Source organism: Ammospiza nelsoni, chromosome 11 (genome assembly GCF_027579445.1).
Source record: "Ammospiza nelsoni isolate bAmmNel1 chromosome 11, bAmmNel1.pri, whole genome shotgun sequence".
In the NCBI taxonomy this organism is placed as follows: Eukaryota; Metazoa; Chordata; class Aves; order Passeriformes; family Passerellidae; genus Ammospiza; species Ammospiza nelsoni.
Window position 1 is genome coordinate 15672663 of NC_080643.1, and position 16051 is coordinate 15688713.

General features: G+C 44.8%; 2 protein-coding genes across 5 annotated transcripts in view; one reads left to right on the forward strand and one right to left on the reverse strand.

The window, feature by feature from the left end:
- PRKCD (protein kinase C delta) overlaps window positions 1-6979 on the forward strand; it is a 60053-nt gene extending 53074 nt beyond the window's left edge. For both annotated transcript variants that reach the window (XM_059479959.1, XM_059479960.1), the window contains exons 12-18: window positions 247-420; window positions 957-1048; window positions 2537-2599; window positions 3744-3882; window positions 4698-4886; window positions 5115-5243; window positions 6448-6979. In XM_059479959.1, the coding sequence (XP_059335942.1) occupies window positions 247-420; window positions 957-1048; window positions 2537-2599; window positions 3744-3882; window positions 4698-4886; window positions 5115-5243; window positions 6448-6606 (945 nt within the window). In that variant the 3' untranslated portion in view covers window positions 6607-6979. The remainder of the gene's footprint in view (window positions 1-246; window positions 421-956; window positions 1049-2536; window positions 2600-3743; window positions 3883-4697; window positions 4887-5114; window positions 5244-6447) is intronic.
- Window positions 6980-9321: 2342 nt separating this feature from the next.
- Window positions 9322-16051, reverse strand: part of LOC132077996 (6-phosphofructo-2-kinase/fructose-2,6-bisphosphatase 4) — a 51139-nt gene continuing 44409 nt past the window's right edge. For all 3 annotated transcript variants that reach the window (XM_059479829.1, XM_059479828.1, XM_059479825.1), the window contains one exon: window positions 9322-12066. Coding sequence is in view for 1 of the 3 variants with exons in the window: in XM_059479828.1 (XP_059335811.1) it covers window positions 12007-12066 (60 nt within the window). In the remaining 2 variants the exon portion in view is untranslated. The remainder of the gene's footprint in view (window positions 12067-16051) is intronic.

Consider the following 16051-nt stretch of genomic DNA (forward strand, 5'->3'; position numbering starts at 1 on the left):
CAGGCTTTACCTGGCTGCTCTTTATGCACTCACAAGGCATTGACAGAAAAACTGCCTGTGGGTCATGGTCCTTGAGCCCCATCTCCTCATCTGTGCCCAGCAGCTTCACCTTCCCAAACCTCCCTCATCTTTCCCATTTAAATGTGTCTTTTAATTGCCAGTGCACCACCTTTGGCTTTCCCTCACTGATACATCAGCACCAGTCTTTCCTACACATGCTGTACTCTCACCTTTCATTGTTTGTAGGTTCTGCTTGCAGAGCTGAAAGGGAAGAATGAATTCTTTGCTATCAAAGCTCTGAAAAAGGACGTGGTGCTAATTGATGATGATGTGGAATGTACCATGGTGGAAAAGAGGGTCCTTGCTCTTGCCTGGGAAAATCCATTTCTCACACATCTTTACAGCACGTTCCAGACAAAGGTAAGAAAAATTTTAATGATGACAGCAACACAACAGATTGAGCCTTTAATGGATGCTGATACCAGCAGTCAAATGAAAGTAATTTAGTGATGCAAGAATTAAATGTCCTTTTCCTGTGCTCTGTGCAAATCATGGGCCTAGTGGAAAGTAAATATGAGTATGGCCAAACATACCTTGATAAGGACAGAATAAGATCAGAAAAACATCTATGCAGTCTGGAATAAGAAGGAGTTTATTTAAGTCCTTAATCTGAGTTTTACCTTTGGTGAGTGAAAAAGGATGATTGTCACAGACTGAAATCAGTACGTCTGTTTCAGTGTGTGTTAAGTGTAGAAACACACAGAATAGAGGATCAGATATTTATATTTACAAGACCAGGCCACTCAACTCTGTAGGAACCTCACAGGGGTGCATGAAACCAAAAATCCTTCAGGAGAAGAGGGAGGTGGCAGCTTGGTCCCCTGGAGGCACATTGCTACTTCATTTATGGTTGGATGGCATCAGTAACTGTTCCATTCCCTGGTTATCTGCTAAAGGATCACTTGTTCTTCATCATGGAGTTCCTGAATGGGGGAGACCTGATGTTCCACATCCAGGACAAGGGGCGCTTCGACCTCTACAGAGCCACGTGAGTGCTCAGCCCTTCACTCCCCACCTCCAGGCACGAGCTCATCTCTGGGTTTGTGGCCCCTGGTTCTGTGCCCCTCCTCACCTGCAGTCAAATTGCAGTGGCTGATGGTTGAAAATATGTTTCTAGGCACTGGCTGAATACAATGAAGTTCACTCAATGATGTGTGGAGTTGGGCTTCCTGAATTTACATAACTGTGATGTTGTACTTTATGGGCTGCTTGTTCCTGGAGGTGCAAAATAAATTGCAACATGAGGCAACACTGAAAAGCAAAAGGCACAGCTTCAGTGTACTTTAGGACAGTATTCTGATGGAAAAAAAATGGGAAACAGCATGGGGAGTAAAGATTCAGCACTTTACTGCTGTTGCTAAATTGACATGATAGTACAAAAAACTGTACATTCCATGAGATGCTAATTAAATGGGTAAGCACTTGGTTTAGTAACTGCACTTGTGACAGTTATCTGTGACTTATATTTTTCAGCTCCAGTGATGTTTAAAGGATGCAAAAATATTCTATTATTGTTACTTTAGCTATGTTTTTTAGTTTGAGGTCAGTTTCTACTTCTCTCATCCAAACCATGGGTGTTGTAATGGCATCATTGAAGGGGTGGCATGTAAACCTTGAAAAGTTACAGTGGAGAGTACTGGACCTGTCTGTAAGCCCCAGGAAAATTACTTAAATCACTTCTGTTACTGGCACTGCACTAAGGGTTGCTGACTGGATGGGATCACAAGAATTCTGGCATCAACAGCAGCCAGTTGTATAGGGCAGCTCCCTTCCCACTCTCCCCAGCAAAAATGTGGATAAGGCCTCTCCATCTTACCTGGATCCCAGCAAACATCTGTGCAACTGGCATCCTCTCTGGGTATATTCTGTGCTATTTGTTTTGGACCAACATTCATCTGCTATACAGAAATAGAAATAATTTTGTACTTCCCCAATTTAAAAAAATATGCCTTTTGGGGCAGAGGGAAGCATTCTTTCAGATTTTCCTTCATGTCCCCTAGATTATCACCTCTTTCTTTTGAGGAGAGTGCCCCTGAAGTGATGGCATTTTCCAGGCAGGTGCAGAGGGAGGGGTGAGGCCCAATTCCACCCTTGCCATTGGTGCCCAGTCCCTCCTGCAGCAATCCTGGGGGCTGAGCTCCCATAGCTCCTTTCAAAGGCACGTGCCTTTCCCTAAAACCATGCAAAGACTGTTTCTAAAGAGGAGGCCAGGGATGGAGTTCCCTGAGGGAAGTGGGATGAAGCCTGACAGCAGCTGCTGTCCCCTCTGCTGTTTGGTGTGGGACACTGCCGATGTGTGGTGAAGGGATTACCTTGCAGGTTGCAGCATCTGCCTGCAAAAACACACACACATTGGGATTTACAGATATGTACAGTGCTTCTCACTCCACGAAAAGATGCCCACAGCATTATTTTGGCTGCCTGCATTGGCTGTGGTAACTGAGTGAAGATTAAAAGATGTTTTTGGTCTTTTCAGGTTTTATGCAGCTGAAATTTTATGTGGGCTCCAGTTTCTTCACAGCAAAGGCATTATTTACAGGTGAGTACCAGCCAGCTCCAGGCTGGGACCTGGGAATTGCCTTAGCACTTCATGCATCTTTGAATTCCTGACTGTAACAAACACAAGCTGTCTGTCAGAGATCTGATGTAGTTCCAAGGCCATTAACATGCCTGAGATGAATCTTTATTTGTGTGGCTTTTTCCTTGGCAACTGGAACGATGGAATGGGATTTGTGTTACACAAAAGTAGTTTTGTTTCAGTTATTTTCAAACTCTGCCTTCAAATCATGAGTCTACTTAGTGTGGAGGTGAGGGAGAGGCTCCTTGAGCAAACCACGGAGGTGAAAGTTCTCTGCTTTTGCCTTCTGGTGGAACCACAGCATCGATGCCTCTGCCTCAGCAGGTTGAAGCATCAAGGGCCAGACCCTGATCCACTGCTGGTACTGGGAACTTGAGTTACCCAGGAGAAAAGACTGCTCTGTTCTTATGTGAAATTCTCTGCTCTGTTTCAGCCCTTGGTAAGCACAGGGCTGTTCAGTTTCTCCTCAGCCTGCCCTCCTTGGTATGTGCATTTGCAGCCAGATGGACAAAAAATGCAGCATGGTCAAAGGGAGGGAATGTAGCTTTTGGAAACTGCTGGGAAAAAAGCTCTTTCTTGGTTGAATAGTGTTGTTCTGAGAAAAGACATGAATAGGACCCTTCACAGGCCATGCCGCAACACATGAACTTGTGCTGTAACCAGGAATAAGTCACAGGTAGTGCTAAAAGTTGGGCAGGTTTCAAACAATGAAATTCCTGCCAAAGGCTCTCAGAATCCAGCACAATCCTCCTTTTGAGCCCTGGAGCTGGTGCAGCACTGCTGTGTCAGCTGCTGGGGCATTAACTCACGCTGCCTTCCAGCAGCAACAGAAGCTCTGGCTGTGCTTCTGCATCTGAAAGCAAATGTGGAGGATTATAAGGTCACATTCTGTATATGCACCTCAGCCTCTTCTTTGCTTTGACAAGAGAGAATTCTTCCCTTGTTCCTCATGCCTTCAAAGCACAAAAGTACCATTTTGGATGGATTGTGTTGATGGATGATTATTTTTCTTGAAAAGCCTTTGTGTGTTTATCAGTGAACAAACTGTGTCCATCTGATGACAAAAACAACTTAAAGCACAACCTTTTAAAAACACTTTTTGCAGAGACCTAAAACTGGACAATGTGATGCTTGATAAAGAAGGCCACATCAAAATAGCTGATTTTGGAATGTGCAAAGAAAACGTCTTTGGTGACAACAAGGCGAGCACTTTCTGTGGGACCCCCGACTACATTGCTCCCGAGGTCAGTACGGCACAGACACTGCTGGCATGGATTCAGTGGCACAAGAGCTGCTGTGATTAATCACCTGCTTGTAGGCTAATTGTTCAGAAAAGTCCAAGTCTAATTAGAAGTAAAAATCAGAGAAAAAACTGGTATCTGTGCTTTTTATAGAAGACACTTCAGATTTTAAAATATTCTGTATCTATAAGTTTAAAAAAATGTGGGTTTGGAAAGTTAAAATGCTCAGGTTTTTAAAAACTGGGGGTTAGGTGTAGCCAGCACATCCATGAAGCTCCTGCAGAATGAATCTATATGGGCACTGCAGATGGAGAAGAGACTTGTGCCTGTGCAAACAACCAGAATTCAGAACAAAAGGAGCTTTTAAGGGGAATCTCACAGAGTTTAATTCTGTGCATTAGTTTGTTGGGGTTTTTTAAATCTTATTTGCAAAGCAGCTCAATGAAAGTATCTAGCTTTTAAAGCTATAAATTATATCAAAGACTTCTGTAGGAATCTCCTTTGCATCATTACTTGTTTCTCCTTTCACCTTGTAAAGAAACTAGAGAGGCTGTTTTTAAGTCTATGGTTATTTAAAGGAGAAAATTTCTGAATGAGAGCCAAGCCCTGTCCATGGAGCTGGCCACATTCCCACAAACAGCAGCCTGGGGTAAAACCACAGCTCTGCATCAGCGTCCATGATTTCCCAGAGAGATGGATTTTTATTTTTCCCCTAAGTGCTCTAGTCATTAAAGATTCTCTCTTGAAATACCTCTCCTGATTTTTGGGATGTATTTCTGCTTCTTGCCTCTTACCTGAATTCCTCCTGTGCACCCCAGATCCTGCAGGGTTTGCGGTACACGTTCTCCGTGGACTGGTGGTCCTTTGGGGTGCTGCTCTATGAGATGCTCATTGGCCAGTCCCCTTTCCATGGGGATGATGAAGATGAACTGTTTGAATCCATCCGAGTGGACACCCCTCACTACCCACGCTGGATCACCAAGGAATCAAAGGATATATTGGAAAAGGTAGGGCTGATGATCCCTGGGGTGCTGGTACTGTGCAGGGACAGACAGATCTCCTCACCAAGGAGCTGTTTGTCAGCAAATTGCTCTGACAAAGGGAAAGCCAGGTCAGATTGATTCCCAATGCTCTCTTTGCTGTCAGCACCCCGAGTTGTTTTAGCACCAAACCTGTAATTCTTGCACTGCCATGCACCTTTGGAGCAGCTCTTTACTGGGTGTCTTCTCCTGCAGCTCTTTGAAAGGGATCCAGCAAAACGACTTGGGGTCACTGGGAATATCAGAGACCATCCTTTCTTCAAAACAATCAACTGGACAGCTCTAGAGAAGAGGGAGGTGGACCCTCCCTTCAGGCCAAAAGTGGTAAGTGGGTTGTTCTTTGTTCTTAATAAACAGCAGCCATACGGTAAGGGGTGAATTCTGTACCTGCACCAAGGATCCCACTGCCATCCTCTCATCACATTTTACAAATGAGAAAGTTGTATATCTCTAAGCTCATTGTTCTTGGATGGTTCAGTTACACACAGGTGCACTGTACTCCTCTGACTGCCCTGAGATCTTCCTGTTAAGATCTTCCCATTGCTCTCAAGGAGCTTTGTGGATAAAATGTTCCTGAGAACCAACAGACAGCTTTGATCTCCATTCCCCTCTGTGTTAGAATGTTCACAGTTCCTCACAGTTTGCTTTTCTGAAATGCCACATGGGATGAGCAGCAGTAGCTCCAGGCTGCTCAGCTGGTACCTGCTGCAGGCCCTCTGTGCAAGCATTAAATCTCTGCTCCTTCAAACTCTCTCCAAGGGGGCAAGAAGCAGCATTCTCTAAGCTGCTGAACTTGGAATTCATGTACATGCCTGATGTTATCTGAAAAAAACACCTGCAGAACAGACTGTAACTCAGTCTGTATCACAGTGGGATGCTGCTCTTTCAGCTCATGTGCTTAAAATCCCAAACCAGTGTTTCTCCAGCCTGTTCCTAGAACAGGTGAAATGGTCTGGAGGCAACAGTCTCTTTAAAATGTGCTCTATGGAGGAGAGCTGCCCCTTCAAACACACAAGGTTTTGTGTTGCTTGTTCCCAGAGAAGTGGGAAGTCTTTGGTGGTGGAGAGTGTAAAACAGTTTCCTGTTACATGAATATTTACTAAACACAAAACAGCTGCTGTAGGGCATTGCTTTATTCTCTGAACAAGTACAGCCTGTAAAATGTTCTCAGGCATTTAAACATTTTGGTTAATGGCAAGAAATGTTGGTCTGATGTGTAAGTTAATGCTGCATTGCTTTTGTCACTAATAAATAATAAAGATAATCTTTGGGTAATAACCCAGTGTTATCCCAAATCCAGGTTTGGTTTCTTCTCCAAAGCAACCTGGGTTTGGTTTTTCTGTTGGTTTCCAATGACAATAAGAAATATAATCTTATAGTCTTGTTAGAGTTAGATTTTTTTTTTCTCTAAAGCAGGGGAAGAAGGGAGGGAGCTAAAATACTTACTTCACAACATTTTGTATTTAAGTAATTTGTTCTTGAAGAAAATACAAAGTTTGTCTCACACTGTCTTCCCTCTCCAATACAGAAATCAGCAAGTGACTACAACAACTTTGACAGGGAATTTCTGAGCGAGAAGCCAAAACTGTCCTACAGTGACAAAAACCTGATTGAGTCCATGGATCAGTCTGCATTTGATGGATTTTCTTTTATTAACCCAAAATTTGAACAGATCTTGAACAAGTAAGTCTCTGAACAGCTGGACTTTAAAGCAGGGTTACAAACCCACACTCCCGAGTGTTAATGCATTCCAACAACGTCGATACTTCAGAATAATACACCCTAGTGTGATGAATTATGTTCAACTCCTGATTTATTGGCAATGTTTTTATGCATGGTTGGGTTTAAGGTATGTGAATCATGTGCATTATTTTCTCTGTTTGGGAAAATGTAAATTCTGTTTGGTACTTGAATGTAGTTATGTTATATATATAATGTGTGTGCTGTATATTTTGCTCGAGAGAAGACATTGGGGAACAGAAGATGTCTTTTTACAATGTGTTTGAGCCCTTGGTTCTTTTATTTGTCTTCAATTAAAAGAAAGTTTAATGTAACTTTCACTTATGGCTCTATGATTTTTAACAATACACAGTTTAACTCCAGTGGTCTTTTAAGTACAGTGAAAAAATAATGCTTGGTCAGCCCTGATTGCTTTCTTAAAATATTTGCTGGTTTTGTGAATTAAACAAAAGAAAGTGTCAGGAGAAAGCAGAGATTCCTAATCTAACACCAGCTGCTGTGGGAAACAGCTCAGGGGTGCTTTTGGTGAATAAATGCTACATATTTATTCAGTAAATACATATATTTATTCCAAGGCCTTGAGACAAAGAGGCCTCAGCATCCAGGAGCAGCCCCATCCTGCCTGGGAATGTGGGGTTCTGCCCCTAAATGCCACTCCCTGCAAACAGCCACAGCAATCACAGCAGGACAGAACCCAGGTAATGACTGCAGAGTTACTTGCTGCTGTGCCTGAGGAATTATTCTGTTTAACTGCCAAACACAAAATCCTTCTTCAGTTTTATTTGCTTGTTTGTAACACAGCAGCTGTGGTTCCTCCTGCTTGCTGTTAGAAGGGCACAAAACCAGATCCTGCTGCCTTGCAACACCAACTTCTGAATTTTGATTTTTAGCCATTAAAGAAAACCTCATGTAATGACTGCAAAGCTCCTTCCAAAACCTTCACCTTGCAGTCAGCTCATAAAATTCAGGCTGAAGCAAAGTTTCTTTGCTTCTCAGGAGCTTTCTGTATCTTGTAACGCTATTGCAAATGAGTTGATTTGTCTCAACACTGAGCAGGCAGACAAAAATGTACATGTGTCAGTTCATCCAAGAATTATGGAATGCTACAGAATTCCTAGGAGAACCCTGGAGCTTCTGGGTCGTTTCAGACTGTTAATCCTGCTGAAAGAGCAGCAGAAAGCTGTAATACTTTGTAGAGATTAAAAAAAAAAATACACTGCTGCCTTTGTTCTGCTCCTAAAGAACAGCTCTAGCTTATTGTTATAACTCAAGCAATGCCAGCATGACTGGGATGCCATCTGAGGCTGGAAGGGGCAGAACACAGCTGGCATTTCCAAATGCCAGGGCTGGCCTGCTTTACCAAGCCCACTCCAAGGGAACAAGCAGTGTGGGGTGCTGCAGGGAGAGCAGGAACCTGCCTTTTCCCCTTCACATAACCTACAGAGTGACTTCTGGCTTGCCATTTGTCACCAGAAAGTGATTCTGCTTTCCAAGGTGAGTGCTGTGCCCTTGCACCCGAACAGAAGGGCATTTCTAGGTAAGGAGTTCCAAAGGTGGGTGCCAGCAGCAGTGGGTCTCTGCACACAAAGCAGCTGTTATCAACTGGCAGTAGTAGTAAATATTCCTTGTGGGAACTGGCTCTCTGTACTCACCTGCTTTGCTCTGGAGTAACAAGTGCCAGATCTGCTCAGGAGGCTTCACACAGCAACTCCTGCAGCTGGCACCTGACTGATGTACCAGGAGCATGTCCTGCTGCCACAGCTGTGCCAGCTGCACTCACACAGGGGCACAGATCCCTTTCCTCTGCAGAGCAGCTGCTCCACCCCTCCTCCAGGGCAGCCCTGTCCTGCTCAGCCCCTGCACCACTGTTACCTGTGTTACAGCACAGCCTGGGGAGCTCCTCCACCTCCTCTGCAGAGCTGCTGCAGCCCAGGGCCTCCTGTGAGTACACCTGGGTTCACTCACTCACCCATCAGCTCTGGCTCATCCTCATACTACAGGAAGTTTCAGCTTTTAAAGGATTTTGTCCAGAAAGCAGCCTAAAAGCTCTAAAACAAACAAAGAAGTTATCTGCTCCCCAAACAGAAATACACAGTGGAGTTAAAGAACACTTAAAACACTCCTCCCACCTAGCAGAGAAGAGACAAGTGGCTACCACCTGGAGGGCTGCAATCAGCAGGATGTGAAAATGTGAGTACGTAATTCTAAAAGCACAAAGCAGTCATTAATTTAATGCAAATGTAATGCCCTCCAGCTCCCTTCTGCAAACTTGTACTGACAGGCAGCATTTGGCTGTTGGTGTTCACCTTTCCCAAAACACCAGCAGCATGTTCAAGACAATGTAGGTCTGAGAGGGTGGAGCAGATGTTAATGCCAGTGACCAAGTGAAGCTAATAAAGCCTTACCTTTCTCCTCCATCATGTGCAAATCCTGGCATGCAGTTATTTAATCAGTTCCTCCAACTTCTTCCTCCATTATTGAGCTTCCTACTTCAATCATAGTTATTTGTCACAATAAAGCACCCACAAGATGAGTTAATATAATCTTTACATTTATATCTAAACTCCCTAAGCCCAGCTTGTGGAAGCTGTGGAACTCTGCTGAGGCTCAGGAACTCACCTGGCAATTCAGCCACTGGAAATGGACATGAAAGAAACACACATCAGTGCACCCTGTAGCATTTGATCTTTATTACTTGGATCAAAGGTCAAATTATTACATTTGTCTGAAAGATCACAACAAAGGCCAACGATGTAAGAAAGGACAGGTTAATCCCAGTCCAGAGACTGCATCTGAGCCAGGCACACACAGGACAGAGGCAGTCAAATGGTACAAACACAGAAGGTCAGGACAAGGGTCTGCCCCTCCCCTGTCAGTGACTGTGCTGTCAGGAGTGGGGGACACACTTACAGAAGTGACAATTAACTGCAATTCTTAACTGTGCCTTCCCAGAACAGCAGTCAGGGTTCCACCCTGGGAGAACCCATCACTCCAAATCTACATTCAGCTCAAATCTACATTCATCATCTACACCTGCTCTCTCCCACCAGGATCAGATGCAGTCACTGATTAGTACCTTCCTACTGTAGAACCAACAACTTCATTTTTTTTTCTCTTCAAGTATCAGCGCAATAGTTTATTTACACTTCTATACAACTCTTTTTACTGAACACCCATTGTAGTAAAACACTCATCACAGTATATCTGAAAGCAGGCTATAAAAATACCTACTGTACATAGAACATGTAGCCTCGAGGATGTTACAGCACCTCTGAGAGATCAGAGAGGTAAAACAAAGGGGGAGAGGAGACACCTCAGCAAAGAGAACAACCCTGGGCTCAGCTCTCACTGGGGGACACAATTTTTCTGCCCACACTTCTTCAGCCAGGTCTGAGCTCACAATCTGCCAGTAAAACCCCACTTTTCTAATGCAGCTTCCTGGGATTCTTACAGATAAATCCTGACATTCTCAGTGTAAAAACTGCTCAACCACCCCTCCTGTCCCAGCAGAGGAGCAGGGGCTGCCTGGGGCACAGCCCGGCTTTCCCACACCACCGTGGGAGGGGAAATTGCTCCTTCAGTTGTGCCACAAAGGTGGCCTTGTTAACCACACATCAATGAATTCACTCCTCTGAGCAGTGCCAGGCAGGCTCTCTCCTCACCCCACAACTATGGGCACACTGAATTAATAAAGGTCTGAAGTGGCATTACCATAACACACACACACAAAGCTTTAGACAGCAGCGCTTGAAGCAAGTGTTCCTGGTCATTCTGCACCCTACACATTCCTCCTCTGAAACAGAACCCAGCAATGCACTATGGCTTACTTCCAGAGCTGAATATATTGCTGAATTTAGCTTATTAAAAAAAAATTAATCACAACAGCAGCACATTATTTTATAGACCCTGCACAAACAAAAGACAATTTAGCCCTTGCCTGCAAAACTATGTTACCAGGGCCTGGTATTTCACACAGGAATTCAGGAAAGAAAAAAAGCCAAAACAACAAAACAACCCCACCAACTCACATGGTAAAAGCTCAATTAATTGGAGAGAATCCTTAGAAAAAACACTGTTCAACTACCAAAGAATAGTTCTCCTCATTGCAGAGCTAGAGCCAGCAGCAGTGCTGGCAGCTCACTTCAGTTGTCTGGTAACACACATACAAAATACACTTTGATTTAGTACAGTTAAAAGGTTGTGACCTTGACAGAGAGAGAAAATTCCATTTTTAGCACTGGAGTTTCACTAGGCATAAAAGAGCAACTGGGAGAAGAAGAACTGGGATGATGGAAGGTGCTTAAAAACAATATAAAAAACTCCAAGGCAAGTGTGCCTTGTTAAAATTATTTCAGAATTTACCTGGTGTTTCTGTTGTATGAGCTGTTAGAATGGTTAAACTCACCTAACCTTTCTGTACTGTTTCCTGATGTACATATTAAACGTGGCTATAAAAGAGAAACATATATTTTATGTTGAAATTAATTCCAAAAATTCTCTAAAAATATAAAGACAACACTAACAAGACAAGCAGCTTTTCCAGCCCTTGACAGACTGAATCCTTTTCCCCTCCCTTCCAGAAAAGCTGCTCATCCCCTCCCATAACTGCAGCAGAAAGGACATGTCTCTCTCCATTCATTCCCCACCTGTCACTCACACTCATGTCCCCCACTGCCTCCAAAGTACAGTAGAGACCTCCTGGTCTCTGGAAAGTGTCAAAATCTTGCTAAAACAGCAGAATTTCCCAGCTTTAATGCTTTCATTCTCCAAAGGGAACATCTCCCTTGTGAATTTCAGAAAAACTTTAAGTTGTGGTTGGCAAACCAAAGTTCAATTTCAAACACAGGACAATTATCAGAGCTGATGGGCTTCCCCATTAAAAGCAGCTTTGCAACATGAAGCCTCCAGTGCTCAAAATGTAGAATTTTGCCCATGTTAAATACACCATCAAAAAAACTCCGTGTAATTCTAGGCAATCATTCACAGTAAAAACAAGAGAACTCTTAAAAAAAACACTTACAAAAAGAAAATAAAATCTAGTTAAAATCTGACAGTAAAATCAACACGGGCAATTAACCACCTCGCATTATCCACAGACAAAAACAGTAAAAACCCACTGAAACTGCACAAATTTACATAAGAAAAATCTAAACCCAACTCTGCTCTGCTCCCCACAATCTTTTCACTGATACCTTTGGAGTTATCCAGGAGCACAGGTTTTGTCCAAAGGAGCAGAATCACATTCGAAATGTCTGGAAGGGGAGGGGAGGCGCGTCCATCCCGCCCTGCTCCGACACCGCGGGGCCCTGAGCTGCTGGAGGAAGGGCTGCTGCCCCAGGAGCTGCAGCTATAGGTGGGTGGGCACTGTCCTCAAAGCTTCTTCTCTCGACCTATTCACACCTACATTCTGCAAATTTAAAGACAAAAATAAAATGTTAAAGCAAAGGTCTGACGGAACCCACGGTTTTGCTCAGCACGCAGCTGTTACAGGACACAAAGGTGAGCAAGTTGTAATGCTGGATCCCTCAAAATGCTCTGCAAAACACAATGAAAGGCCCCAGCCCCTGTCAGAATCAGGATGGACCTCATCCCAGTGGCAGGAGCTTTACAGAGCCCTCAGACACCCAAAAGCAGGAGCTCTGCTGCCAGTGAAATGCATCCCTTAGATTTGTACCACACCAGGTCTGGCAGGACAACTGGTGCCTGTACACCATATGCAGGTCTCACTGTTACAGCTTTTAAAACCTTTTTTTCCTTTAATCACTGTTTTAACCACATTTTTCTAACCCTCTTTCTCTCCCACTCTTCATGCATGTAGTGTAAGGAAAAATAGAACCCTGCAAAGGCCATAAACCACACAGGAATCAATAAAATCTTGAGGGAGGGAAGCCTTCCTCTCCTTGTTTCAAGCACACTCCAGGAAATAATTCCTTAACACCAACAGCAATAAAGCCAATCCTGATCCTATCAGCGAGCAGCCAAACCACTGGAAGAACTCTGAATAACTCCCTGAAGAGCTGGTAACATCAAGTGTTCCCTGAAGAGCTGGTAACATAAAGTTTAAATGCACTTTGGGATACACATGGCATGTGGCAGATGTCACATTGACATCAGGGAATGCTCCAGTGGTTTTATTACCACATTTATTAGAGTTTACATTCAAAACAAGTCTCTCCAGTCAAGCTCTGGGGAAAGCAGAGCCCCACGAGCACACAGTGAGGGGCCCTCTCAGCACATGCAGACACACAACTCCATCAGTCAAAACTCATCCACTCAAAAAGCAATTCAATCCCCTCCCCAACCCCAGTTTCTAGATTTTTTTCAGCCATTTCTTATGAAAGCAGGCTATAAACAAGCAGCACCAGATTCTCTTTGGAGGTTGAATTCTGCCAGCATTGCTCTGCCCTTACCAGTTCTGCTACATCCACATCAGCCCTTTCCTCTGTCATCAGCCTTCAAGCCCTTAGGTAAATCCCCATTTTCTGCCATGAATACCACACCAAGGCTTCTGGGAACACACACACAGCAAATGCTGCTGGACAGAATTGTCCAAGTGCTGGAAATCCCTGCACCCACCAGCACACAGCCTGAGCCACCCTCACATCTCTTTGAAGGAAAGCAAAGCAATAACCCTATTTCAAAAAGAAGCTTCTACAAGAAGCATTTCTGCAGCAAGGGGAAAGCATCAGAAAGCATCATTATCTGCTAAGAACACGAGGAGTTAGCAAAACAAGTCATACTCTGCATGGTTATAGGGGAAAAAAAAACCAACAAACCAACAGAACGTGCTGGAATTTGGTGTGTTTGTGTTTTTCTTAGCAACTGATGCAATGTACCCAGAATTTCCCTAGGACTGCACAGAGGTCTCCACAGGCACTCCCAGAATACTGGCTGAAATCTTTTAAGCTGAACATCTGATGTTGATTCAAAGAAAATTAAATGGAGCATGAAATGCAGCATCAAAATTCAGGAATCCAGAGGTACTGGAAATTAGTCCTCAAGCAGCAAGAGCTACACAGCTCAAACATGAAGCTGAAAGGAAATGAGGTGATTAAGGCAAGGCAGAAGATGCAGCTTACTTCAGTGAATGAGAGGTACTGGATAAAAGCAGCATTCTAATAACTAAGACAGACCCAAAGTGAATATTGATAAGCAGGCAAGAAAGCTGAAAGCAAAAAAAGCTTGAATTTGAGTAAACAAACAGGCTGTGGAAGCAAAGTGTGCTGAACTGTCACACTGAAGGGATAAACCCTCACAAACACCCCCAAGGGCTTATTAAACAAACAACAGCCAGCGGTGAGAGCAGATGAGCAGGGGCTTAGAAAGGGACCAAAATCCTCATTAACTGTAAGTGGATTCCTACTCGCAGGAATCCCATTAGATGAGATGATGCCAACTGGGATTGTACCCACACTCAGAACAGCCATGGGCCATGCAACAAGGACAGTGCTGCTGCTTAGAAAGGGGACAGAGGTTTCAGCCTTACTTTTGGGACCAGAAGGAGTTCCTGCAACTGCCTGGACCAAAGCACACCTGGACAAATGACTGTGCTGGGAACAGCCCCACACCAGCAGCAACACAGTCTGGAGAGCCCAGGAAACACAGGAGGAGGAATAAAAACCACACACCCGTCCTGTATGGCTGGGTAGAAACAGTATTTTTCTACCCACACCTGGTTAGAAAAATACTGTTTCTCCCCAGCCATACATCCTGTTCCCTGGCCAGCCCCAGCAGGAGCTGGCTGCTTCCAGGGCCTGCCCCTGAGAGAGAAGCAGCCTGACCCTGCCTTGCACAAGAGTCCATTTTACCCTTTGAAAGACTCCGAGTACACAGATCAACTCAAATACCCTCTGACCACTGCTGCTGTGCTCACTATGCCCTGGCCTTTGGACATTCCTGTCCTACAGGACAGAGCCTCCCTCCCCAGCAAAGTGCTGTGGGTCTCCAGCAGGACAGGCCCTGCTCTCAGTGTTGCTTCGACTCAGCTACAGTGTGACCCTGACAGCAGAACAGGAAGATCCTGCAGAAAGGCTCCTGCAGGCAAAAGGAGGAACCTTGGAGACAAGAGCCAGCACAGGCCTAAACACAGAAATAAAGAGCACAATACAAACATCCAGCACTGTCAGCTTCCCCTCAGCAGGCTGTGCCATGACCCACTGCTGACACCTCCCATCAGCATCAGGCCCTCCTTCACTGACAAAGCCAGGGCTGCTAAACCATCCTGCTGTAAGAGGAGACCCCTTAGAGCATTCTGCTTTTAAATATGCACTTCACTCTGTGGCACACACCAGCACAGTGAGTGCTCTGCTCAGCAGACACAGCCCCAGGCTGGCAGCAGCTGGCAGGAATGGAAGGTCCTGGGTGCTCCTGCTGCTTCCCTTCCCTCTGCCACCTCCACCAGCCACAGACCAGGCAAACTTTGCTTTCCTCGCTGGCCAAGCTCCTGCTCCTGTCATGCTTCCCCTCAATTTTTTCTGACAGCCCAAGACATTCTTTTTCAAGCAGCAAAACTCAGTTTTTCCACAGCAGATGCCTGCACAGATTTTGGCTCCATAAGAAATGCAATGCATTTAATTTCATTTGGATGGTGTTTCCTTAGCTGTGGCCTGTGGAGGTGACAGCACTCCAAGCTGTGGCTCCTGAGGAGCTGGCTATGGCCAGCTGTGATCCCTCAGGAATGTCACCTCAGCTGGCAGGTAAGAGCAACCAGGCCCATGGTTGTGTGAATGGGGGTTCAGCAGGCTCAGCTGCTCCTCTGGGCCCTTTCACAGCAAAGCTCATGCCCAGACACTGGAGCAATTAAACATGGAAAAGTGACCAACCATTCCTACATCACAGTCATGACAGCAACAAGAAAATGATCCAGGTTCTCCCAGTTTCAGCCCAGGGACAGTGGTTTAACCAAACACCAAGCACCACAGCAGGAGGCTCTCTGGTTATGGAAACATTCCCAATTGTACAAACTTCTGAAGACTCCAGTATCATTTTAGAAGTGCAGATCTGTAACTTTTTTTTTTCCCAAAATCCTGGTTTGGGAAAAACATACCACCTGAGAAACCTAACAGCTACAAACTTTCCACAACCTACAGTCCTGCTTACTTTCACTGCTTAAATACTCCCTCAGAAAACAGTTCTGAGGCTCAGTGTTTTTCTGCCTTACCCTGCCTGCTCTATGGCACAAGAACGTCCCACAGCCTTGTGGTGCCCAGGGAACACCATGGCAAAGGCACCAGGGCACCACATCTCCCACAGCCTGCAGTCTCCTCCCTCCTGCAAGAGGCTTTCCTATCATATAGTTTGGGATTCATGCCCTGCTGGTTTGAGATTTGTGTCTGCTGTAGCCACTACCCAGCTACAAAAGGCTCTGGCTAACTCTGCTTCTAACTCTGTTC